At 37.7% G+C, this 24,770-nt stretch overlaps 1 protein-coding gene across 7 annotated transcripts in view; it reads right to left on the bottom strand.

Annotated features, from left to right (window-relative positions):
• Nucleotides 1-24,770, bottom strand: part of DENND4A (DENN domain containing 4A) — a 130,922-nt gene that overhangs the window by 15,397 nt on the left and 90,755 nt on the right. For 2 of the 7 annotated variants that reach the window (XM_030317893.1, XM_030317891.1), the window contains exons 16-27: nucleotides 22,787-22,922; nucleotides 22,218-22,424; nucleotides 21,732-21,860; nucleotides 21,330-21,471; nucleotides 20,799-20,930; nucleotides 18,268-18,384; nucleotides 17,288-17,419; nucleotides 12,060-13,159; nucleotides 7,353-7,542; nucleotides 2,575-2,669; nucleotides 495-670; nucleotides 254-400 (exon numbers count right to left, since the gene is read on the bottom strand). In XM_030317893.1, coding sequence (XP_030173753.1) covers nucleotides 254-400; nucleotides 495-670; nucleotides 2,575-2,669; nucleotides 7,353-7,542; nucleotides 12,060-13,159; nucleotides 17,288-17,419; nucleotides 18,268-18,384; nucleotides 20,799-20,930; nucleotides 21,330-21,471; nucleotides 21,732-21,860; nucleotides 22,218-22,424; nucleotides 22,787-22,922 — 2,703 coding nt within the window. The remainder of the gene's footprint in view (nucleotides 1-253; nucleotides 401-494; nucleotides 671-2,574; nucleotides 2,670-7,352; nucleotides 7,543-12,059; nucleotides 13,160-17,287; nucleotides 17,420-18,267; nucleotides 18,385-20,798; nucleotides 20,931-21,329; nucleotides 21,472-21,731; nucleotides 21,861-22,217; nucleotides 22,425-22,786; nucleotides 22,923-24,770) is intronic. The other 5 variants (XM_030317894.1, XM_030317892.1, XM_030317896.1 and 2 more) reach the window with 3 other exon arrangements.

Below are 24,770 nucleotides of genomic sequence, written 5' to 3'. Positions count from 1 at the left end.
TGAACCTACAAACCTTGAGATCATGATCCAAGCTGAAACCCAGAGTCAGACACTCAACCAAATGAGTCAGCCAGGCACCCCAAACATTTAGGTTTTTAGAGAGTTTAATAATCTTTTAACGAGGTGTAAAAATTTAAGATTGATTACGAATCTATTATACACAGAAATTTTACATGTTCAGCTGATTTTTCTGTCGTTTTCAGAAACGTGTAATATATGTTGTTAAAATATAGTTCCCCATAATCATAGTTACCTATTGAGATCAAAATTCCCTTGAACAGAGATAACAGATGTGTCAAGACCAGTGGCTGATGTTGAGATACAAGACTGCCTTGTCTGACTTGAAAAGGAGGATGGAAAATGCATATTTTCTGTAGATGGGCTTGACTTGAGAAAGTACCTGCAATGTGAATCAAAGGAACTTCTTGAGAAAAGAAATATTCTGGGCAATATGATCCTTAAACATGAAGGAAAGAGAAAGCATAAATCATTACCTTCCAGGTCGTCTTAAATCTCTTATTTCAATATTCAGAAAAGGCAAGAAAAGATTGCCACAAAACGGGCATGTAGTATTGAGATTTGAATCATCTGCTGTCCAGCCAGCCATGATTTCCTCATCATGGACAAGACAATCGCAAGTTCTACACCGAGAGCAACTTGAGATAAGGACCTATGGGAGAAAACAGCATTATAAAGTGAGCCTGTTGGAGATATTATGAATTAAAAATTATTTCAATCCATAAATCTACTGGAAAACTAAAACTCAGAAGGATTCAGAAGTTACCAACAAAAGAAAAAACAGATTACATTCAGTGTATTATATAATATACTCATCTTTCACTATTTCAGCTAAATCTATTTCAAAATTTTTACCTCAAGGGAACCTTGCACTTAAGTAAGCATTTTTACCATTATAATTAATGTTAAGCCTGCCACGGCTTTATTAATGAAAAAGTGAACCCAAACACTAATTTGCTAATACTCCAAATCAGTACATGTACTTACACATTATGAATCTGTGTGCTACTCACAGTGTGGTCACCAGACAAGGGTGGGTCCACAAACTCTTAGTGGTTAGGGGTAAGTAAAGAAACTATGAAGAGGACTTAGAAACTTTCAAAGAATTGGTCATTGCTTCAATATTTAAGTTTGTGATCAACATACCGTATTTTATAAGACTATTAGCCATGATAGACTGGAAATTAAAAGCGGCAACAAAGGGCACCTGGGTGGCTCAGTTAAGTGTCTGACACTTGATTTTGGCTCAGGTTCATGAGATAGAGCCCGCACTGAGCATAGGGTCTGCTTATTCTCTTTCTCTCTCTCCCTCTCTCTCTCTCTCTCTCTTCCCCCCTGCCCCTCCCCACTGGCTTGCGCAAGCATGTGCACTCTCTTTCAAGAAAAAAAAAAGTGTTGCTACAGATAAATGTAAATGCTGTGATTACATTAATATGGAAATTCCTGAAGCCATCAGAAACTTTGCCAATTGTAATACCAGTGCTCATCGTTTATTTTCCAGCTACATGCAAATCTATTTTCCAAATTTATGCCAATTGGCTTAGAAAAGCAACAACACTCACAAATGTATCTGGAAGTAAATTTTACACAAAAATTAGGGACAGGGCACCTGGGTGGCTCAGTCGGTTAAGCGTCCAACTTTTGCTCATGATCTCATGGTTCGTGGGTTCAGGCCCCGTGCTGGCCTCTGTGCTGACAGTTCGGAGCCTGGAGCCTGCCCCTCCCCTGTTCACATTGTCTGTCTGTCTGTCTGTCTCTCTCATTCTCAAAATAAACACTAAAAACATTTTTAAAATTTAGGGACAATTTTTAAAGTGTAAAACTGTAACTTTTTCCTTGTGAGCAAATAGGACATACAAGAAGCATATTGAACAGTTATTCACGTCAAACCGACACAAAGAATGAAAAACATGATGGAAATATGGCACACAAATGCTAAACTGCTCCATGCCCCTCCTCAACACTGCTATGCCACGTGCTTGCACAGCAAAGCTGGTTTGTAAGGGATTCAGATGTAAAATAAAAATTTAAAGGGAACAGGGGAGCTTGGGTGGCTCAGTTGGTTGAGTGTCCGACTTCGGCTCAGGTCATGATCTCGCGGTTTGTGGGTTCGAGCCCCTCATCCAGCTGTGTGCTGACAGCGCAGAGCCTGCAACCTGCTTTGGATTCTTTGTCTCCCTCTCTCTCTGCCCCTCCCGTTCTCACATGCTCTCTCTCTCAAAAATAAATCAATGTTAAAAAAAATTTTTTTTTAATTCAAAGGGAACACACATACAACAAGGGATAACTAGAAATACTGAAAATGAAAATGCTTTTATATGTTAATAAATGCAAAGGAAGCATGGGACTTTTCTAAAAAGGTTAAGCAGTAGGACTTCAGTGTTCTGAAGAACTGGATACTTTCAGTTTATTCAGGTGCCATATACATTCTGAAATTTTCAGATGCTCTGTTTAACTTTTTAGTTACTCCACCCCAAGCCACGAATACTTAAGAAACAGAAGTTTTCTAAGTAGTATAAGTAGTACAGGAAGATGCTCTTTTGATTCAAATCGTACCTCCATTGCATAGTTCTGGAAGATATTTGTATTACTTGTGTTGCAGGAAGATGCCACTTCTGACTTCCCAGGTAGGGCAAACTTCGACAGGGATCCTGCTCATGATTAAAAAACAAAAAGCAAAACCATTACAATTAATGACAAAGGCTATGAAAATCTTTCACTTTCATAAATCCTCTGATAAAATGTCAAACTGTTCTGTTTAAAATAGTAATTTAAGAAATTAAATAAATAGTGAAAAAATGCTTTTCAAGGCATACATTTTTGTTTTGAGTACAAACCTAAGGACATGTGCTCTAATCCTACAGATCCCCACATACTAGGGGTGTTCATTCACTACTCACTGGGGAAGCGCTTTGTGCATACAGGCTACAAGGCATTCCAGTTATTTGTCATTACCATTTCGCTGTTTCTATTTTTCCATGTTTAAAATCCAAGAATGTGGGGGCGCCTGGGTGGCTCAGTAGGTTAAGTGCCTTCGACTCAGGTCATGATCTTGAGGTTCGTGAGTTCGAGCCCCGTGTCAGGCTCTGTGTGGACAGCTCAGGGCCAGGAGCCTGCTTCGGATTCTGTGTCTCCCTCTCTCTGTCCCTCCCCGGCTTGTGCTCTCTGTCTTTCTCTCTCTCTCAAAAATAATAAACATTAAAAAAATACAAGAATGTGTTCAGTTTTAAGGTCTAAAACATGTAAAATAGCTAATTTTATTTCTCATCATAAAAAGATTTACTAGCAATTCTCTGTCTTGTAAGGATCTTTTAAGATCTGGTACAGTAATCTTGTTCTTAAACATGAGGGAAGAATTTCCAAATGTATTCTTCAGAGTAATGGATATTAGTAGGTATTAAAACAACAACAACAAAAACAACAACAAAGGGGAGTTCTGTGGTCAAATCACTTGTTGACAGTGGCTATTATATCTTGTTAGTAAAACTGGAGGTAAGCCATACCATTTCTTTTCTTTTTTTTCTCAATAGTTACAAAATGTTATAAACACTTACATTTTTATAAAGTAAAGGTAAAAATAAGTCATGGGATAAACTACCAGTTCACAAGAAATAAAGAAGGGAAAACGTGTTAAACACCAGTCATGGGGATGCAATCGGCATAATCCAGACGAATTACCTGATTGCTTCCGTAAATAAATGACGATGAAAAAAAAATTGTTCTAGATCTGCCACCACTGGTCCTAGGTTGTGCCTCACATGTGCGTTGAGAGGGACAGAGAGAGCTGAAGCCTCCCATCAACCTTTAAGCTACTGAGAGCTGGTGGTATTGCAGTCCTTTCCTGCATGGTTCCCCATAACCCTCTGTAATTCCTCTCTGCTAAAGCTAGTTGCAAACTCCCTTCTCATACCTTCTATTAGGCTTGAGTAATGTAATTATTTATGTGGGCAGCCTACCTTTTGTATCTAATTAATCTAGAGCACAGAATAAATATTCATTGTGATAAATATGAATCAGGCTATAAGGTAACTTTTATTTCTTAGCATAATAAATTGTTCTTGTCTATTCAAAAGAGGTGGGGGGAGCCTATTTCTTCACGAATGGATGACAAGATGGAAAAAAAGAGAGGTAACAAAGATAAAACATATCTTAGGAAAACATATGTTAACAGACATATTAACCAGATGCGACAAGTGGACCTTGTCTGGATCCCAATTTGAACAAACCACCTATAAAAAGAGCTTTATGAGATAAATATGAAAATTTAAACCAAGTGAATATTTGATATGAAATGTTATATATTATCACATTAAAAATATAATATTGTAATTATGTTTTCAAACAGCAAATGCTTCACAAAAGACACATGCTATAAGAGTTCCTAACTGGCCATGCTAACATACAGTGTTACAAGACAACGTTCATCTGTGAAGGGAGCAGTGACTAGATGTGGGCAGGACAGGAGGGTCTGGATGTTGTTAATGTTCTGTTTCTAGATCTGAGTGCTGGTTACTTAGGGGTAACCTGAGTACTGATAATTGAGTAACCTGAAATGTATTTACATACATAAAAGTATACGCATTACATGCATATTAATAAAATTAAAAATAAGTCTATGAAATACATGATTTTACTAAAATGTTAAAAATTTTTTTGAAAAGAAAACCCCTAGCCCCAAAACGCATCACTAAGGCTGAATTCCCAAAAGGGCTTTATATCTAATCTAATTGCAGTTTCAACCTCCCTTAGAGTATAGTTTTAACCAGTCAGTCAGGAATTTTCCAACCAGTGCCAAGGAGTCTGCCACATGGGCCCCTCCATCTCACAAAGGAAGATGAAGTCATCTGCATGGTAAGACTGCTTCTCCCAAGGGAAAGTGACTTTGCCTGGAAAATTCTTTTTCTTTTGCTAATAACTTTCTTGCCCCACCCTTCTATAAAAACCTTCTGTTTTGTATAATTTGGAGCTCCCTTCTACTTGCTAGATGGCATGCTGCCCAATTCATGAATCGTTTAAGAAAGCCAGTTAGATCTTCAAATTTACTTGGTTGAATTCCGTTTTTTTAACAATATAAAACATTAAAGTCCTTGTATTTTAGAGCTACATATTGAAGTATGACGAATAAAATTATATGCTGTTTGGGATTTACTTAAAAACATTTTTTTTAATGTTTATTTACTTTTGAGACAGAGAGAGACAGAGTGCAAGCGAGAGAGGGACAGAGAGAGAGGGAGACACAGAATCTGAAACAGGCTCCAGGCTCTGAACTGTCAGCACAGAACCCAATGTGGGGCTTGAACCCATGAATCATGAGATCATGGCCTGAATCAAAGTCGGACACTCAACCGACTGAGCCAAGCAGGTGCCCCTGGGATTTATTTTAAGATAATCCAGTGGGGAAGGAAAAAATGTTGGGACTATAGGAGGGGGAAAGGTAAAACAAGACTGGTCATTTGTTGACAATTGTTGCAACTGGGTGAAGTTCTTTCTACTTCTGTGTACATTTGAAAATCCCCACAACAAAAACTTTTTAAAATAGCAAAGGTGCAAATGAAAAAAATACTATAATGCGTCCATTCCTCACATCATACATTAGGACAAATTTCAAATGTATTAAATATCTAAATCGGGTGTCAAATCTACTTGTGTATGGCCAAGGGCTAAGAATGGTTTTTAGACTGTTGTGATAAAAAGAAAACGATGGGGGCACCTTGGTGGCTCAGTTGGTTAAGTGTCTGACTTCGGCTCAGCTCGTGATCTCACAGTTCGTGGGTTCGGGCTCTGTGTCGGGCTCTGTGCTGACAGTTCAGAGACAGGAGCCTGCTTCAGATTCTGTGTCTCCCCGTCTCTCTGCCTCCCCTCCCCCCCCCACGCTCATGCTCTGTCTGTCTCTCTCTCAAAAATAAACATTAAAAAAATTTTTTTTTAAAGAAAATGAGAAAAAAGAATATGTGACAGATGTATGTGGCCCACAAAACCTAAACTATTTAAAGCAGGCCCTTTACAGAGAAAGTCTGCTGAACTCAGAAAATGTTAGAAAGAAAACTAAACAAGTGTTAGGAGAAAACACTGGCGAACTCTGGAAGGGGAAATCTTTCCTAATACCTCAAAATCCAGAAGTAGTCAGGGAAATGCTGAGAAATTTGATGACATAACATTAAAAACTTCTGTGTGGCAAAAATACCCACAGAAATTTAACACACTTGGAAGGAAATATCTGACAATTATATGACACAAAGGATTCCCTAATATAAAAAAAGAACTATCAAAACTTAAAAAAAAAAGGGCCAACAAGTGAAACGCAGGCAAAAGATAGTCCATAGAAAAAGAAATACAAATAGTCCTTGAACACATAAAAAGTTACTCAACTTACAAGAGTAATATAAATGAAACCAAATACCTATCAGATGGCAAAAAATCCAAAAGTGTGCCAACATATTTTGTTGACAAGGCTGTGGGGAAATAGGTACTCTTATATACTGCCAGTGGGAGTGCAAAACAGCATACCCCCGAGGAAGGCAACTTGGCAATACCACTTCAAGGGAGAATTTTTGAGTATCTTCCAAAGATACCCTGTCAAAAATATAATATGACATACATGCATCATAGCATCACTGATAATAGTCAAAGGCTGGACACCTAATGTCCGTCAACAGGGAAGTGATTAAAATGAACTATGACATATCCACAGATTGACCATGCAACTGTAAAAATGAATAGGGGACAATGCTATGTGATGATATGGAATGATCTTTAAGATACATTGTTAAGACGGGGCGCCTGGGTGGCGCAGTCCGTTAAGCGTCCGACTTCAGCCAGGTCACGATCTCGCGGTCCGTGAGTTCGAGCCCCGCGTCAGGCTCTGGGCTGATGGCTCAGAGCCTGGAGCCTGTTTCCGATTCTGTGTCTCCCTCTCTCTCTGCCCCTCCCCCGTTCATGCTCTGTCTCTCCCTGTCCCAAAAATAAATAAAAAACATTAAAAAAAAATTAAAAAAAAAAAAAGATACATTGTTAAGTGAAAAAAACAAGGAGTGGGAAAGTAGGTTACTTTTGAGTAAGAAGCCAAGGAGGCAGTAAGAACACACACATCCCTATATTTTTAAAGCAGCAGCAATGAAGGATAAACCAAAATGAATAAAAATGGTTACTTCTAGGCACAGCGAGAAAACCAGATGAAGGGGTGGGGCTGGAAGGCACACCTCTCTAAAAGTGCCTGGGTTTCTTACTGTTTTGGAGATCTGGAGCTACGCAAATCTTTTACAAAATTAAAACAAAGGAAAAAAAGTAAAGGCACCACATAAAAAATGCAGTATGACCAAGCTGTGTGGACACACCTTCTAAGGAGGCAGAACTTTCCAGGCTTGTTCTGCTGAAATCAATTCCCTTAGTCCCTGAAGTGGCACTGCTCTCTTGGGAGGAAGTGGCTCCTTCCAACTCCTGGCAAACATCTTCATCTGTTAAAGAGGTAGATTCAGAATCCTGGGCTCCCACTGAAGAAAGACTGGTACGATCAGAACTTTGATCCTGAGGACATAATTATAAGCTTAATTTCCTTCATATTTAAAGTTAATTATTTAAAATGTCACTCCTAAGGCAGAGGAAATGCCTAATTACTCAGATGATCGATTAATCAACATTACAATGTCTACAGAAAGAAAACAACCGATTTCACAAGGGCTACTAATTTGGACAAACAGCGGGCTGGAAATCATTTAGATAACATTTGGAGTTAGATCAAAGCAGATACCTGCTAGTAAGATACCCTTGGCTGACTTCGAATCTCTTCATTTATTGTTCCTTTTCCTCCCTGCAAATCCCAGCCCAGGATGATACCATTAGAATTGCATTCTATTAAAATTTATGTTTACATTTTATTGTTTTCCATAATAACCTAGGTTTCAAAGACATGTATTTCCAGTTTTCATTTTTGAGAACACCAAAATGTTAAGTTAAATATTTTGCTGGTTACATCAACAATACATATGAACGTCTGATAGGTATGAATTTTTGTATAAAGAAAAATATTGGAGCGGGGTGCCTGGGTGGCTCAGTCAGTTAGCGTCTAACTCTTGATATCAGCTCTGGTCATGATCTTGAGGTTCACAGAATCAAGCCCCACGTTGGGCTGGGCTCTGCACTGGCAGCACAGAGCTTGCTTGGGAATCTCTCTCTTCCTTTCTCTTTCTGCCCTTCCACAGCTTGCTCTTGCTCTCAAAATAAGTAAATAAACTTAAAAGAAATTTAAATATCTATAATTCTACTGCCCAGATAATACAATTTACATTTTTTTTTTAGTCATGGTGTGTGTGTGTGTGTGTGTGTGTGTGTGTGTGTGTTGAGTTGCTCTTTTTTAGGATTATTTGAACATTTTTATTGGCTTTTTTTTGGCTACATTGCATTGTGTTTTTAAAGTGGGTGCTCTGGGAATTAGAATATACACACCTAATCATTTACAGCCTACTTCAGGTTCATATCATACCACTTCATATATAATAACTAATGAATGTCAGCAGAGTGAATCCCTTCACCACTGTAAAACATGTACCTATGTTGCATATTCCATAACATGTCATAAGTTTTAGGTTGGAGAATTATAAGCATTTTAAGGAATTTAAGAGATAAAAAAGTATATTTTTTTATATTATACAACTATTTACCATGTATTTTGTTCTTCCTTCATTTCTGCAGATAGTTTTGCTTGTGGTATCATTTTCTTCAGCCTGAAGAACTTCCTTTAGCATATTTTATACAGCAGGACTGCTGGCCATGAATTCTTTTCCTTTATCTGAAAATGTGTTTATTTCGCCTTTACCCCTGAAGAGTATTTTCACTGGATAAAGAATTCTGGTTGACAGGTCTTTTGGCACATTCATGGTGTGGTTCCAGTGTGTTCTTTCGTCCACGGATTGTGATAGAAAATATATGGTCATTCAAATCCTCATTCCTCTGTAGGTAATGTGTCATTTGTCTTTAACAGTTTTCAGGATATTTTCTATTAATTCCCCCCACCCCCAGCAGTCATTTTATTAGTAGATGGATATCTTTGCTTTTTAGCAGTTTTGCTTATGTGTGTATAGATGTGGTTTCGAGTTTATCCTATCTAATAGTTTACTGAGCCTCTTACACCTGTAAATCTAAATCTTTTACCAAGTTTGGGAAGTTTGAGCCATTATTTATTTCTTCTTTTCTACCACAATCCTTTTCTCTAATATTTCTGGAACTCCAATTATATGTTATATCTTTTGATATTGTCCCACAAGTCTCTGAGGCTCTTTCCTCTACCCTCTCCATTCTGCTGAGCCCATCCAATGAGTTTATTTCAGACATTTTTTTTTAGTTATACATTGTGTTTTTCAAAAATAGTTTCTATTTTTCTTGCTGAGAATTCCTTTTCATTTATCCAAATGTGTTTTTCTTTAACCTCAGGAAACCTGGTTATAATACCTACTTTAGAGTTTCAGTTGGATAATTTCAACATCTGGGTCATCTCAGGGTTGTCTTTCCCTTGAGAACTGGGTCACATTTTCCTGGTTCTTTACCTATCAAGCAATTCTGGATTTTATTTTGGACACCATGAACGTTATGTTTTGGAGTCTGGGTACTGTTATAATCTCTTGGAGAACACATGCTTTTGCTACAGCAGGCTGGCAATAAAGTTATGTTCTGATTGTAATTTGTGTTTCAATTTTTATAGGCAGTGACTTAATTCTTAGTTTAGTCCTCTAAGCTTCGTGTCTGCTGGTTTGCATTTATCCCATGCACGTGTGGCTCAAGGGACTCTTGTTTGGGGCATTCACAGAATCTGGGAATCCCCTTCTCTCAGATTCCCCTCAAACTCTCCAGCTCACAGTTGCCCCCCTTCTCTGGTTCCTCTGCCCAGGAACTGTGGGGTTTCTCTTGAAGTCTCAGCTGCCAGGGCTGTCATGCCACACAGTGACTGGACCTGCTCTTGGGGTGAAGATGCAGGAGAAAAGAAAATGGGGAATTCACCTCTGTCTGGGTCCCTCCCCACAACCTGCCTGCTTTTTCAGAATTCTTAGTTGTTTTTTGTGTTTTGTCTGGAGATTTTAGTTACATTCAGGGGGAGGGATGGGCTTTGGTGGCCTTAAATTACCACAGTGGAACTGGGACTCTCACCCTAATTTTTAGAGACGATATTTGCTGGGTGTAGGAAAACAGGGTGATGGTTTTCTCTCAGCGCTCTAAAGGGGTCTTTCCAGGATCTCCGGACATCAAAGTTTCTGTTCAGAAGACAAGTGTCAGTTTCTTACTGTTGTTCCATTTGAAGGTAAGACAGCTCTTGTCCCTGGCTCCTTCTATGATTTCCTCTTTGTATTCCATTCCCATCTATTTTAACAGGAGATGCCTAAGTATGGTTTTCTTTGCATTTATTCTGCTTGACATTTGTAGATCTTCTAAATATGTGAGTTGCCATCTTTAGTCACTTTGGGAAAATCTTTGGCAATTCGCTTTTTAAATGTTCCTTCTATCTCATTCTTTCTTCTTTTGGAACTCAGTTACATCAGTGTTAGGCATTGTCACTAAATCCCACCTCTGCTTTTGTATTTTCCATTTGTTTTCCCATCTGTGCTTCAGAGTGGATATTTTTTACTGAGTTTCCATCTAGTTTACTACTTTCTTTTTCTGTGTTTTGTCTGCTGTTAAATCCAACTACTGAACTACTGCATTCTTAATTTCAAATCTTTTTCAGTTCTAGAATTTATACTTGATTCTTTTTAATGGATAATTATCCAGTGAAACTTTCTACCTTTGCAGCTGTTTTTCACCTTTTCCTCAATTTTCTTGAACATACTAAAAGGATTTCAAAAGTCTCCTGCTAAGTTAACTATTTGGACCACCTGAAGGTCTCTTCCCACTCCCTGTTTTTCTTTTTTTAGTCATGGTCCCATCTCTTGGTATAGCTATTTTTCATTAAATGATAGAATATAAAAAATTGTATGTAAAAAATTATGAGGACTCTAATGATATTCTTTTCCTCTGGAAAGGGCACACTCTTTCATGTGTTAGATAAAGGCTGATTATCTTCATCTAATCACAGGCTGAGCTGAGACAAGCCCGGGGTGCAGTTCTGGTCAGGTGTAGTCCACCTCTGGTTTGCCACCAGCATGGCTCTGTAGGACTTCTGACTAAGGGCTCTGTGTGCTTATCGAAGCTCCCTGCCTCCACTCCCGCCCCCTAAGAACTTAGGAACTCTTTGCAACTGTATTCCCAACACCGTGAAACTGCTGAAAACTCTTTTTTGTCAGAGACTTTCGGCTTACCTTTTTAGCCTCCTGTCTCATGCACTATCAGTATTTGGAACATATGTTGAAGGAAAAAAATTGGTGTTATTTGAGGACCCTCAAGCCTCTAGTTTTGTCTTTCCAGTTTTACAAGATCCCCAAAGCTCTGTGGCCCCTCACCTCTCCTCAGTCCTCTGATAAGGGATTTGCTGCTCCCAGTTCTGAGCTCAGATTCAACAAATGCCCTCAGGGGAAATGTAGCTGTAGCGTGTCTCCTCTCTGCTATTCTCTTGCTAGAATCTTGCCCCAGTACTTTCTAGTTGCTTTAGCAAATGTCTGATGACTTTAAACAGATACTTTATATTCCCTTTAGCTTTTTGCTCTCCACAGATATGTAGTGGGTCCGTCACAAGCTACTGCATCCTAACTAGGAGGAAAATCCTATGTCGGCTGATCATTTTGAAGGCATGCTAGACACTACCTGAAAAAAAAAAATCCCCATTTTGAAGGAAATAATGAAGTTCAGTAGGCATTTTCATGTAACACTAATTTTGACTCCAGCTACAATCATTTTCGTTCAAAAGTGAACTAAAAACATAACCCTTGGTTAGTGAATTTTCTTTCGAAGTTATTATTCAAGTTCAGGTTCTGATATTTACAAACCTTATGCATCCCAAGATTCCTTTTTGGTAAAGTTGTGTTTAAGAAGAATGGTAAAAACGGATGTCTTTGCAAGGAAGGGGCTTTTGGTGGTGGAGGAGGGTAAAAGGGAAAGTAGAAAACACAAACAGAACTTACCTTAGATGAGGTGGTATACATGGTGAATCTTGAATACCATTTGCTGGCTTTCTCTGCAACTCCTTTCCCAGCAGTAAACATACTGTTCCTCAGAACGTCTAGTTTAGGTACTAGCAGTGTATCTAAATTAAATGAAGGTGATGAATGGGTTAATGCATCTTGAGAGTCTTCCCTAAATGGGCAAGTAGGTGAGAAGGCCGGAGAAGACCAGAGTCTGTCCCTTGGTCTCTCCTCAGTTTTCGTGTAACTTTTAGATTTGGTAAGTCTCATCGGCCTAGGAGAATGAGGAGGCAAGCTGGATCTTCTGCACGCCTTGACCAGTGTTGGACTTTTCTTACCAGTTGATTTATCATCACATGCCCGTTGTAAATCAATGCTTGGCGTGCGGCTCGTCAACGGACTGCTCATGTTATTCATATACATCACAATTTCTTCAGCCAAATCACGCCTAGCGGATGGTGTTGAAACGCTTTTGCTGTCATCGTCATCCTCCTCCTCCTCCCCTTTTTGCTGCTGTTCAGTCTCAGCAACCAAAAGGGAGAGGGGATCAAATCCCGTGGCAACATCCGTTTTTTCAGAGGGTTTTACTGAAAAGCTGCTGCTGAGACGCTGAATCCTCTTGGGGTTTTGTGAAGCAACATATCCCACTTTTGACCCATCTGTTTCGCTGTCTAAGTCCTCCAAATCAAAAATAACGGGAGAATCCACTTTATCTGCCAAACAATCGGAACCATCGAAAGGTGTATCGTCATCACTAGATTCCTTTTCTAGACTGTCTCTTTTTGATCTCAAAGGTGGCTTTCCAATATCAAGACTAGTTGGTCTTGTGCTTTTTGAGATCACATTTGAAAGTATTTTTGCGTCAGCTCCTAGTTTTTCGGCCATGTCTCCAGGATTTGCTTCCTGGTTGACTCTACTGAGCACAAGTCCCACCAGTACTCCTCCGCTAAGACTGCGCTCTCTGCTTCCCCAGGAGAGTCGCTGCTGCAAATCAGCTTCGTTGTCACTTTTATGTCTTTTCCTGAAGCATCTACTTGGACTCTTTCCTGTTTCATTTGGACCCTCAAAGGATGACATTAAGAGCAGCTCAGATGTGCTTTCTGAAAAACAAGTCAAGTGTTTTTAGCCATGAAAAATGTCATGTGCAAATGTAAGGTGGCTTACATTTTGAAAATACTAAGTAATGAAAGTGACAATAGCAAGTACTCACTGAATTATTTCCTCTGAGTACCGTCTTATTTGACAGACACCATAACTAGGCACTTTCCTCGCATTATCTACTACAATCATTCCAACATCCTTACGGGTTGAGAAGAAACTGACACTCAGAGAGATTAATTATCTAGCCCAAAGTTACCCAGCCCTTAAGTGAAAGAAGTGGGATTCAAGTCCAGACATGACTATGAAAGGTATGCTCTGAGACATTAACAGGTACTGCTTTTTAAAATTATTTTTATTTAAATAAAAAAAATCTTTTTTAACATTTATATTTGAGAGAAAGAGACAGAGCATGAGCAGGAGAGGGGCAAGAGAGACGGGGAGACACAGAATCGGAAGCAGGCTCCAGGCTCTGAGCTGTCAGCACAGAGCCTGATGTGGGGCTCAAATTCACGAGTGGTGAGATCGTGAACTGAGCCGAAGTTGGATGCCCAATTGACTGAGCCACCCAGGCACCCCTAAATTTTTTTTAACGTTTATTCATATTTGAGAGACAGAGATAGAGTGTGAGTGAGGGAGGAGCAGAGAGAGAGGGAGACAAAGAATCTGAAGCAGGCACCAGGCTCTGAGCTGTCAGCACAAAGCCTGACGTGGGGCCTGAACTCACAAACTATGAGATCATGACCTGAGCCCAAGTCCGATGCTCAACTGATTGAGCTACCCAGGCACCCCAGCGTGTACTGCTTTTTAAAACTGATAAATTAAGATTAATATTTACCTTTCTTGGAGTGGGAGATACAGGCTTTCAACTATGGAAGAAATAAGTCATGGGAATAAAAGGCACAGCATAGGGAATACGTCCAGTGACAGTGTAATAGTGTCGTATGGTGATACACGGTAGCTCCACTGTGGGGAGCACACCATACGTCTAGAGATGCTAAATCACTATGTTGTACACCTGAAACTATTGTAACATTGTGTGCACTCAAAAAAAATTTTTAAATGTACCTTTCTTATATTTAATAATAAATTTATATTAATTCTAAGTTGATTAAGCAACAGTTACGCAATCGTGGTTGTACTAGATGACCTTGAGATTCTAAGACTTCTGCCTGTAAAAATGAAAAAAACAAAAAATGCTAAACCAAACCAAATAAAAGGCAGCTATGTTAGTTTTACCCCATATGTAAAAATTATTTTAAAAAGCTCTAAATCCTAGGACTACAGATATGGCTAAATAATTTTACCTTTGTTTTACATATGGTTTGCAAGTTTATAACAGTCAAATGTGAATGGCTACTTTCTACTCAGAAACAGTTTTCACTACTTTTTGCCAAATTACTTAGATACCAAGGCTGAAAGCAGACATTTAGATTTCTGATCACCTTAACTGTTCTAATTATGTGGGAGTCTTCTCTAAAGCATTAGCCTAGGTATGGTATTGTTAACTATTCTTTTTATATGTTTATCCAACAGAATTAGTGTGCTATCACCAGGCAATTATTAAAAATGTGCCTTTTTCTTGCCATGTGATGTATTCATTTAACAGAATAGGAGATAAAAGTAATAATATAACAAGTAATAATATAATAAACATATATCATTAACAAGGAAAATAGCATAACAGAAAGGTAAAATTTATTCTTTGCTTCTATATCACCTTATGATTAAGACATAAAAAATAAAAAATATGCTTTCTTTTAATATTCTGAGAAATCTCCTGCTTGACAAATTATTTATTATCAAAGACCTGGAGGAATTCTTTTTTTTAACGTTTATTTATTATTGAGAGACGGAGAGAGACAGAGCACGAGCAGGGGAGGGGCAGAGAGAGGGAGATACAGAATCTGAACCAGGCTCCAGGCTCTGAGCTGTCAGCACAGAGCCCGACGCGGGGCTCGAACTCACAAACCGCAAGATCGTGACCTTAGTTGGACGCCTAACCGACTGAGCCACCCAGGCACCCCGACCTGAAGGAATTTTACAACCCAAAGACAGTACTCTGGGATTACATTTAAATAGCTGTGTAAGGGTTCCCTTGCAAAGTCAGAACCATGCTACAGCCTGAAGGCAAATAAAGCTGGTTATCAAATTATACCAGGGGAGGGCAGACTATGCTTCTGAGCCAAATCTGGCCTGTTGACTGTTTTTGTACAAGCACCCCTGGTTTTTTCATTTTTCTTAAGTTTATTTATTTTTAAGAGAGAAAGAGAGAGAGATAAAGAGAGAGAGAGAGAGAGAGAGAGAGAGAGAGAGAGAGAACACATGGGGGAAGGGCAGAAAGAGAGGGAAAGAGGTAATCCCAAGCAGGATCCAAGGTCAGCGTAGAGCCTGGCGGGGAACTCAATCCCATCTCCGTGAGATCATGACCTGAGTCGATATCAAGAGTAGAATGCTTAACAAACTCAGTCACGCAGGCACCCCTGGTTTTTAGATTTTTGAAAGGTTGTAAAAATCACACACCCACGAAGAAGATTAGGTGACAGAACTGTGTGTGACCTGCAAGGCCTAAAATACTATCTGGCTACTTACAGTTAAATTAGTCCAATCCTTGGTTCATATAAATGCTAAGGTCCACCAGACTATGCTGGATGCTTCATGCCTCTGACACAGAGCCACAAACTACGTAACTTCCTTGGACCAGGCAGTTCTGTGACATAATTCTGGCCAGTAATGTTAAAGCAGCAGTTTTTGAGGGTTTCTGGAAAAGTTTTTGCTTTCCTGATAAAAGGAGATAGATGTGGCTGGTGGTCCTATCATAGGCTTTTAAAACCTGACTTGTTCAGCAAAGACAAAAGTCAGACGATGAGTCAGCTGCTGATTACTTTGACAAAATGTCAGGATCCAAGGATGGTTTACAATCATATTAAAACAGCAAGGTCATAAAAGCAGATCTTAGGAAAAAGGCAAGCATGAATAGATAGTAATGGGAGAACTACAGAGCAAAGACTACCAAAGGCAAGGTATTAAGAGTTATAATTAGACAATGACTAGGAGGGACTAAATGGTGGTGAGGCAATTCCACAACACCAATGAAACAAATGTTAACATTTTAGTTTTAACAATTATCTAATAAAGAAATGCAAAGTAAGATGGCTATAGATCATTTAACTTTTTTTTTGATAGCTAGAGCAGGGGACGCTGCAAACTTTTTCTGTTGAGAGACAGTACATGTTTTGTTTTTTTACAAATTTTTTTAACGACTATTTATTATTGAGAGACAGAGAGAGACAGAGCACAAGCAGGGGAGGGGCAGACAGGGGCAGGGAGACACAGTATCTGAAGTAGGCTCCAGGCTCCGAGCTGTCAGCACTGAGCCCAATGCAGGGCTCGAACTCACGGACTGTGAGATCATGACCTGAGCTGAAGTGGGACGCTTAACCGACTGAGCCACCCAGGCGCCCCTCCCCCAAAAATGATTTGATGAAAATTTGTGAGACCAAATATTATCCCAAATCCTAAACACTCTTTTCCATTAATTAGGTGATAACTTATGTGACCTGTCAACAGTCAGAATATGCCTTAGTCTTCTCATCTTTAAAAGAGCGCTTATATCCTCTCTCCTTAATCTAAGCATTGTTCTATTAACAAATACAAAATAATATGTAAACAGTACTCTGAAAAGAAAAAAAATATTAGGTATTATTATCTAAACTATCTGGAAGACTATCCTCTTGCTTCTGAGAAAACAGGGACAATAATGAAGATTAAAGAACTATAGGCTTCAGGGGCTCCTGGATGGCTCAATTAAGTGTCCGACTCCCAATTTCGGTTCAGGTCATGATCTCATGGTTTGTGGGATCAAGCCTCATGTCAGGCTCTGCACTGACAGCTCGGAGCCTGCTTGGGATCCTCTCTCTCCCTTTCTGCCCCTTTCCCGCTCGTGCTCACTCTCTCACTCTCAAAATAAACAAACTTAAAACAACAACAACAACAAAAAGAACTATATGCTTCATCTAAAAACTGGTAAGTGTAAGGTACCCTCAGATGGATCATCTCACTTGCTCCCACTTCCCCCTTCCAGAAAGTCCCTCATTCCAAACTCAAAAGATGTGTACTGTTCAACTTACCAGAGCCTTCTTCTGATATTTTATCAGCACCATTGTTACTGGTGCCACTGGGGCGAACTATACTGGAAGAACTTTGATAATTAAGCTCAGGAAGACAATCAGCACTTCCTTTTGCACTCTCGCTCTCTGATACTGTAAAGATTAAAGTGAAATCATTAAGATAAAAGCTATGTACTTCATAGAAGGCATAAAGAGAAGAAGCTTTCAGTTCTAAATATTTCTATCTTTAAAAAACATTTTTTAAAAATATTTATTTATTTTTGAGAGAGACAGAGACAGAGCATGAGTGGGGAAGGAGCAGAGAGAGGGAGACACAGAATCTGAAACAGGTTGCAGGCTCTGAGCTGTCAGCACAGAGCCCTGCGCGGGGCTCGAACTCACGAACTGTGAGATCATGACATGAGCCACAGTCAGACGCCCGACCAACTAAGCCACCCAGGCACCCCCTAAATATTTCTATCTTAAAATAGGTGATTAGAAAATACCAAAGACCTCTACATCTATTTGTCAATCACAAGTAAATGATTCCAGTTATTTGAGGCCTCAAGACGTGTATCAAATTACTAAGTACTGGTCATGTGTGAGGTCCACACATTTTGTATTTCTTTTTGGTTGTGAAACACTGCTTTTGATGGAGGTGGGCAAAAGGGAAAAATAGAAGTCACAGACCATTAACAAAGCATTACATAAAAATATTGTTAAACCTTAGAAAAGAGCCACTGTTTGAAGAAATATATATATTTGTACTACGAGAAGAGAATTTGATTGGAGAGTGTTGTGCCACTGAGACGAGACACTTTACACATAAAGTATTTGTGTGTTGGAACATTAGGTGGTGAAGAGAGCCTGTAATGTGAGGAAAGAGGAGTTATAATGGGAACTTGGAAAATAAAATTAGTACTTTTATACTTGAAGCCACTTGTGTTTTCCGTTAATAGACGTGCACAAATTTATACAATATCAACTTAAATAATACCTACGGGAACTAGAATCACTCCCTTTCTTATCTTTTTCTTCTTGAATTTCTTCAGTAGATATATCCCCTCTTCTAACTTCATCCTTAGATAATGAATTATACCCAAGATCAGACTGGCCACCTAGGAAAAAGAGAAAAAAAAAAAAAAAGAAACAAAAACCCTCTGCTGTTTATCATAAGCTTCTTTAGTGAGAACAACTGGATTTAGGAGCAACACACTAGTGTTTAGATTGACTGATGAGAAATTTTCTGGATAACTTACAATTGAAAGCATTATTTTGTCAGCCCCCCTCCTCCGTCTCTACTAATGCAAGAAAGGGATGATCGCAAAGTAACATTTCTGGCTCCACACTGCAGTCAAAAGAGACTATGTACATTCACACTACTGTCCGGGATCCTAAAGGTACAGACTATCCAGATGTTCTTTAAGCCCATGACCTTTCCAGGTTAAAGTCTAAGTTCCAGCTAAGCAATGGAGAAGAAAAATCTGCAGGGAATTCCTGACAGAACATTCACACGCAGATCACTGAAGCCAAATGTATAAATGATTCTACCCAAAAATCATTTAGGTTTGGGTTTATTTAAATTTATTGATAGGTAGTTATTTTTCTGCAAGTTCAACGGAATAATTAGTGAATTGCACTTGAGTACAGATACATGGGAATGAGAAAAAAATGTGTCACTGTTAAGAAAACAAACCCTGCACTGATAGAAGAAAACTTCTAATACATTGCTGTTCAAGAAGTCCTCTGTAATTTTCAGCAAATTGTTTTCACTAGATTAGCATCAAAATACAAGGTTTTAAATCCTACTTCTCCATCTTAGGAGACACGATTTTAAGCAAACCACTCAACCTTTTGGTTTGGATTTCAAGTCTCCAGATTTATAACACACAAAGCAGTTATGACTATATGAGAGAGGCTATATATTGAACGGTTTTATAAACCTATAAAGAACTGTGTAAAGAAACTGTATTAAGTATCACTAGGTATTTACTTTAAAATTATAATTTTGAGGTTTTTTTTTTTTCTAATCAAACTTTTGGCTCCATTTCCACAGAAAATACAAATTTAAAAATATGAAGATGATCATGATGGAAATTCATGCTTTTGTTAGATTTTGCAATGCTTTAAAATAAACTTTTCAAAAGCCACACTTAAAAACAAAACATAGAGGGGCCTCTGGTTGGCTCAGTCAGAAGAAGGTGAGACTCTTGACCTTAGGGTTGTGAGTTCGAGCCCCACGTGGGGTGTAGAAATTACTGAAATAAAAATAAAACTAAAAAATAAAATTGATTTCTTCATTTTTAAGAGAGAATGCCTGAAGATGACTACTATAACCCAGATTAATTCATATCGCATGATCAAAATATAAAACCAGCCAAGTAAGAACAACTATGAAAATTACACTGCAACACAATTTGCTTACATTCATTACTCTTTTTTTTTTTTTAATTTTTTTTTTCAACGTTTATTTATTTTTGGGACAGAGAGAGACACAGCATGAACGGGGGAGGGGCAGAGAGAGAGGGAGACACAGAATCGGAAACAGGCTCCAGGCTCTGAGCCATCAGCCCAGAGCCCGACGCAGGGCTCGAACTCACGGACCGCGAGATCGTGAGTTCTCCTGGCTGAAGTCGGACGCTTAACCGACTGCGCCACCCAGGCGCCCCTCATTACTCTTAAAAGTAGGCATAAAAGGAGACAGACCAAAATAATGTTACCGTATGTAGAGAAAGAAGCCTTCATATTTTGTTATTAATGCTCAGATTTTTAATTTAAAATTTCTGTCTGTTAAGAGGTGGTTCTTACACTATGCACAAAAGTCATGTATCTTTTTTAAATGTACTAATGAAAAGAACAGAATTATTCAACAAATTTCAGTGTGTCAGTTTTAATTCTTAGAGGAAGATTATGCACAAATCTGATATTTTAAGGAAATTAATGGCATCTTCAGTGCTAGAAGACTACAAGCTTTATATATATTTGAAAAGTTTTTTATAATGCCTTTTTATTTTACTATAGTAGAAGACTCACAAGAAGCTGGCAAAATAATACAGTACAGAGAGTTCCTGTGTACTATTTACCCAGCTTCTCTCAATGATACTATCTGACATGAAATATAATACACTGTTAAAACCAGGAAGTTGATGTTGATATGTACTATTAACTCAGATCAGGGCTATAAAGTTTCTCTTTAAAAAAACCTCTAATAACATTTTCACAATTACAAGGAAGAATTTATCCTTAAAAAATTACATGATAAAGATATCTGTGTGCTATCCAGAGTTAATTGGATTATCATCGGCTAAATACTTGAATAAACTCTCACACTTTTATTTCTATTCAAATAAAGAATGAATAAAACAGCATGTACTCATTAAACACAGTATCAAACCAAATGCCTATCATATAAAATTAAAAAGTGACAGTTAATTTAAATACATCATTGAAAATTAAAATCTAAAAAAGACAGACGAGCAAATCTAGTTTGTAAAATGTACTGTAATAAATGTATACATAAGCACACACAAACCTGTACTAGATCTATCATCAGTAGCATATACTTTGATTAAACCCGTATTAAAAGGTGCCTGCTCCACAGTTTGTGTCCCATGACCACTATCCATGCTGCCATGACTAATAGCATCCAGGTCACTGCCATCTGCTTAAGAACACAATGTGACAGCATTTTACTACTCAGGGAGATACCAAAAATACACATTAGTTGTTGCTCAAGCTAATAATCCACTAATACTGAACATGAAATGTGCCACATAATTAGCAAAATACAACTATACCAACTATAACTATTGTGAATTATTACTGAACACTAAAGCAAGATCACCAGAGCTTCATAATTTAATAGTTCCAGGAAAAAAGTGAAATTTGGTGTTTTTCAAAGGGGAAAATACTCTAATATTAGAATTTGCTTAATGGCAATAAAAACTAGAAAACATTAAATATTTTGAAACTATGTAAAATTCCTAAAGAAATGTTAAGTGTAACTAGTCAATGATTTTTTTTTAAAGTAAAACATATACATCCTTTAAGAACCCTTAATTACCTGAGAGAGTTGTTTGTGATAAGTGTGCGTGTTTCTTTAAAGCTCTTTTGAACTGTGCTACTCCTAAAACAACGTTTCTTACTTTTGTCCAAAGAAAATAGCCACTACGACTTCTTGAGGGCCAAGTACTTTCCAGAACAGCCTATGCATTCAACAAAATAAAATAATTAGTAAAATAATATTGATAAGTGAGTGTACATTGGCTTTATAGTTAAGCTAAAGAAGATCTAAATAGATTGTATAACACAAAATAGAATAAAAAATCTTATCTGGTTTACAAAATATACTTTAGTACTCCAAAATTAATGCCAAACAAGGCCTGAATCAATGATTTTTGCCAATAAATTAAGGTTGTATAATCACAAAAGTTATACTTTTTCTCCACTAAATCAAAGTAATTACCTTATTATAATAACCATAAGTAATGGCATTGGGGTCAATACCAGCTTTCTGCATTTCGAAAAGCACTCGAACTGCAAGCACGGGCTGATCATACTGTCCACAGAGCTGCATGAGAATGCGGTAGCACACCTGAAACACAAAACGCAGAGTGTACAGAAACAAAGTACGCATGAACATAAATCCAAAATAAAGTAATGCTTTTTATTTCATTTCTTACAGTTGCTATTGTTTTTCCCGTTTTCAAGTTTTTAAAATAATGCGTTAAAAAACATGTTTAAAATACATTTATTACTTTTTTTAAGTTTATTTATTTATTTTGAGAGACAGAGAAAGAGAGAATCCCAGGTAGGCTCTGCACCGTCAGCACAGAACCTGCTACAGGACTCGGACTCACCAACCGTGAGATCACGGCCTGAGCTGCAGTTGGATGGTTAACCAACTGAGCCACTCAGGTGCCCCTAAAATGCATTTGAAAAAAACTGTTACCTCATCAGGGGGATCCATCTTCTTTGACTGCATTTTTTTAAGCACATCATATGCTGTTTTCAGGGCCCTGACTTTTGAATGACATACTTTCACATAAGCTGGCAGACAAATAAACCATAGTCCGTAACAGTGACGCAACAGACACCTAGACCACATTTGGGGAATGGAAGAATACTTCTTGGCAATTTTATGGGCTGATTTAATTTCCTAGAAAAACAATGCAAGGATCTCATTAATAAATATACACATTTAAGTATTCTTATTTATTAACTGAATGCTGAATAAGGGCAGGTCATATGCTTTTATAATATTTCGCTCACAAAATCTGTCTGTAATTACTATATAGTCAAGCCTCTGCTTGAATGTGTATTATAAGATGTGTAAAATAAAATTCTAAGATAGGAAAATTAGTTAATGTTTTGAAGTCACATTACTATGAATTCAGGACGCCTTGCGGAGCATGATAACCTACTCATATATACAGGGCAGTAAAATATGTTAAGAAAGAGTATCACATTAATTTTGTTCTAATACTTGAATATATGAAAAGTGCAAAACTGTCAAAGTACCTGTTTTGTTCTTCTGAACATGGGAGAAGGGCTACTAGGGCTACTTGATTTTGAAGGCAATTTGTTCTTTCGTGTTTGTAGAAATCCTTCAGGTCTCTCAAATAAATTGTTTCTAAGAACTGGAAATCCATTATAGCTGTTTTTGAAAAGAAAAAAAAATCTCAAGCACACATAGATGATCATACTGGTTACAATCTAAAAAATATTCTGACCAATATTTCAACTATTTTTCTCCATCAGACAATGATATATACTTAACAAATATTCATGCTAATGTTGCCTTGTAATAGTCAAACACAAACTCAAGTATATATTTTAGAGCTAAAAAAGCAAAATATATTTAAATTTTGTTGAACTTGACATCAAACCCTAAAGTAAATCAAGCAAGCTTTGTAAGTTAGTATTCATGTAGATACACAGCAAACATATCAGATAATATGATGGTAAAAGGTCCACCAAATCAATACACTTTCAGACAGGACAGTCATTAAAATCACTGCTTTAGATTAAAATATTACTGTTGAACTGTCCTCTTAAAAAGATACAAATAACGTATTAGTGCTCCAGGACAAACATATTATTATGAGTTGGTTTATCACGTTAGTTAAGTAGGTTCAGGCCCTCATTTATGAGAAAGAAGATTGAAGAGGTTGGAAAAGAAGAAAAGATTAGAATGAGTGGCTCTATGAGGAGGTGGGCCTAACGTGGGTGCTAGAGCAAAGTATTTTGGGAATTTAAAAGGTAGCAGCAGCTAGGAAAAAGACATGCTTTTGAAAAGAATAGAAGAAGCCCCTGAGCATCACAATGAACCTACTTTAAAATCTTCCTAAGGGCATACAAATAGTTTCAATTAACTGAGAAAACCAGTTATAATAAAAGATAGTAAACTATATCTATTATACATTACTATAGGCAAATTCAGTAAAATGAAAAAATATTGATAAATATTGAATGTTAAGTAGGAATAAAATATCAAAGAAGTTCAGGAAAACTATGCCCCTTAAAAAATTCATTGTATGTACATGTGTGATAATGAGACCATTCTGTGTGTCTTATGGAAACTTGCTTACTACCTTATCATTTTACACAGACAATGTAAGAATATGAGTCACCTCTCACTAAGAGGACCCACTGTACTCATTAAAGACATTTAATTGTTTTTCCAATGATTGGTATGATTACACCAGAATTATATTGTTAGTCTCAATTCAAAGAGTGACTTAGACTCTTTAAAAAATAGAAACTTTCCAAGCTAAGCAATTTTTTATTAAAGTAAATCTAAAAGTTAAATTTTGAAAAAGTTAAAAGCAAATCATAAAAAAACAAAACTTTATTAGTGAAACATGTCTCCCCACAAAAGTCTTGGAAGTATAATGTACCAAAGGGATCAAAGAAATGAGATCTTGTTTAGAAAGAAAAAAAAAAGTGAGAAAGAAATTAGGAGAGAGATTTTGAACACCTTTGACAAAAGGCAGAATTTTAAAAAGTGATCTGAGCAACATCATCAATAGACAAAAAGTAAGGGCAGGAGCCAAGTGGCCTACGAATTAACTGACATTCACAAACACCTGTTGCACCACTTTTTTGTCTGTAAAAGGAAGAATTAAATCCGAGTTACAAATAAGGATGTTCTGAAAAATCCTTTCTCAATGAAAATAAACTATGACCTAATGAGTGATAGATGTGAAATGGCTTTAAAGTAAGAAAATATTATTGGAGAAAGAAATCATTTATTATCTAAAACGAAATATCAGGGGCGCCTGGGTGGCTCAGTCGGTTAAGCGTCCGACTTCGGCTCAGGTCATGATCTCACAGTCCGTGAGTTCGAGCCCCGCATCAGGCTCTGTGCTGGCAGCTCGGAGCCTGGAGCCTGTTTCAGATTCTGTGTCTCCCTCTCTCTGACCCTCCCCTCCGTTCATGCTCTGTATCGCTCTGTCTCAAAAATAAATAAACATTAAAAAAAAATTAAAAATAAATAAATAAA

Source organism: Lynx canadensis, chromosome B3 (genome assembly GCF_007474595.2).
Source record: "Lynx canadensis isolate LIC74 chromosome B3, mLynCan4.pri.v2, whole genome shotgun sequence".
In the NCBI taxonomy this organism is placed as follows: Eukaryota; Metazoa; Chordata; class Mammalia; order Carnivora; family Felidae; genus Lynx; species Lynx canadensis.
The sequence above is the reverse complement of the archived record's forward strand: the minus strand, read 5'-3'. Positions and strand labels throughout refer to the sequence as shown.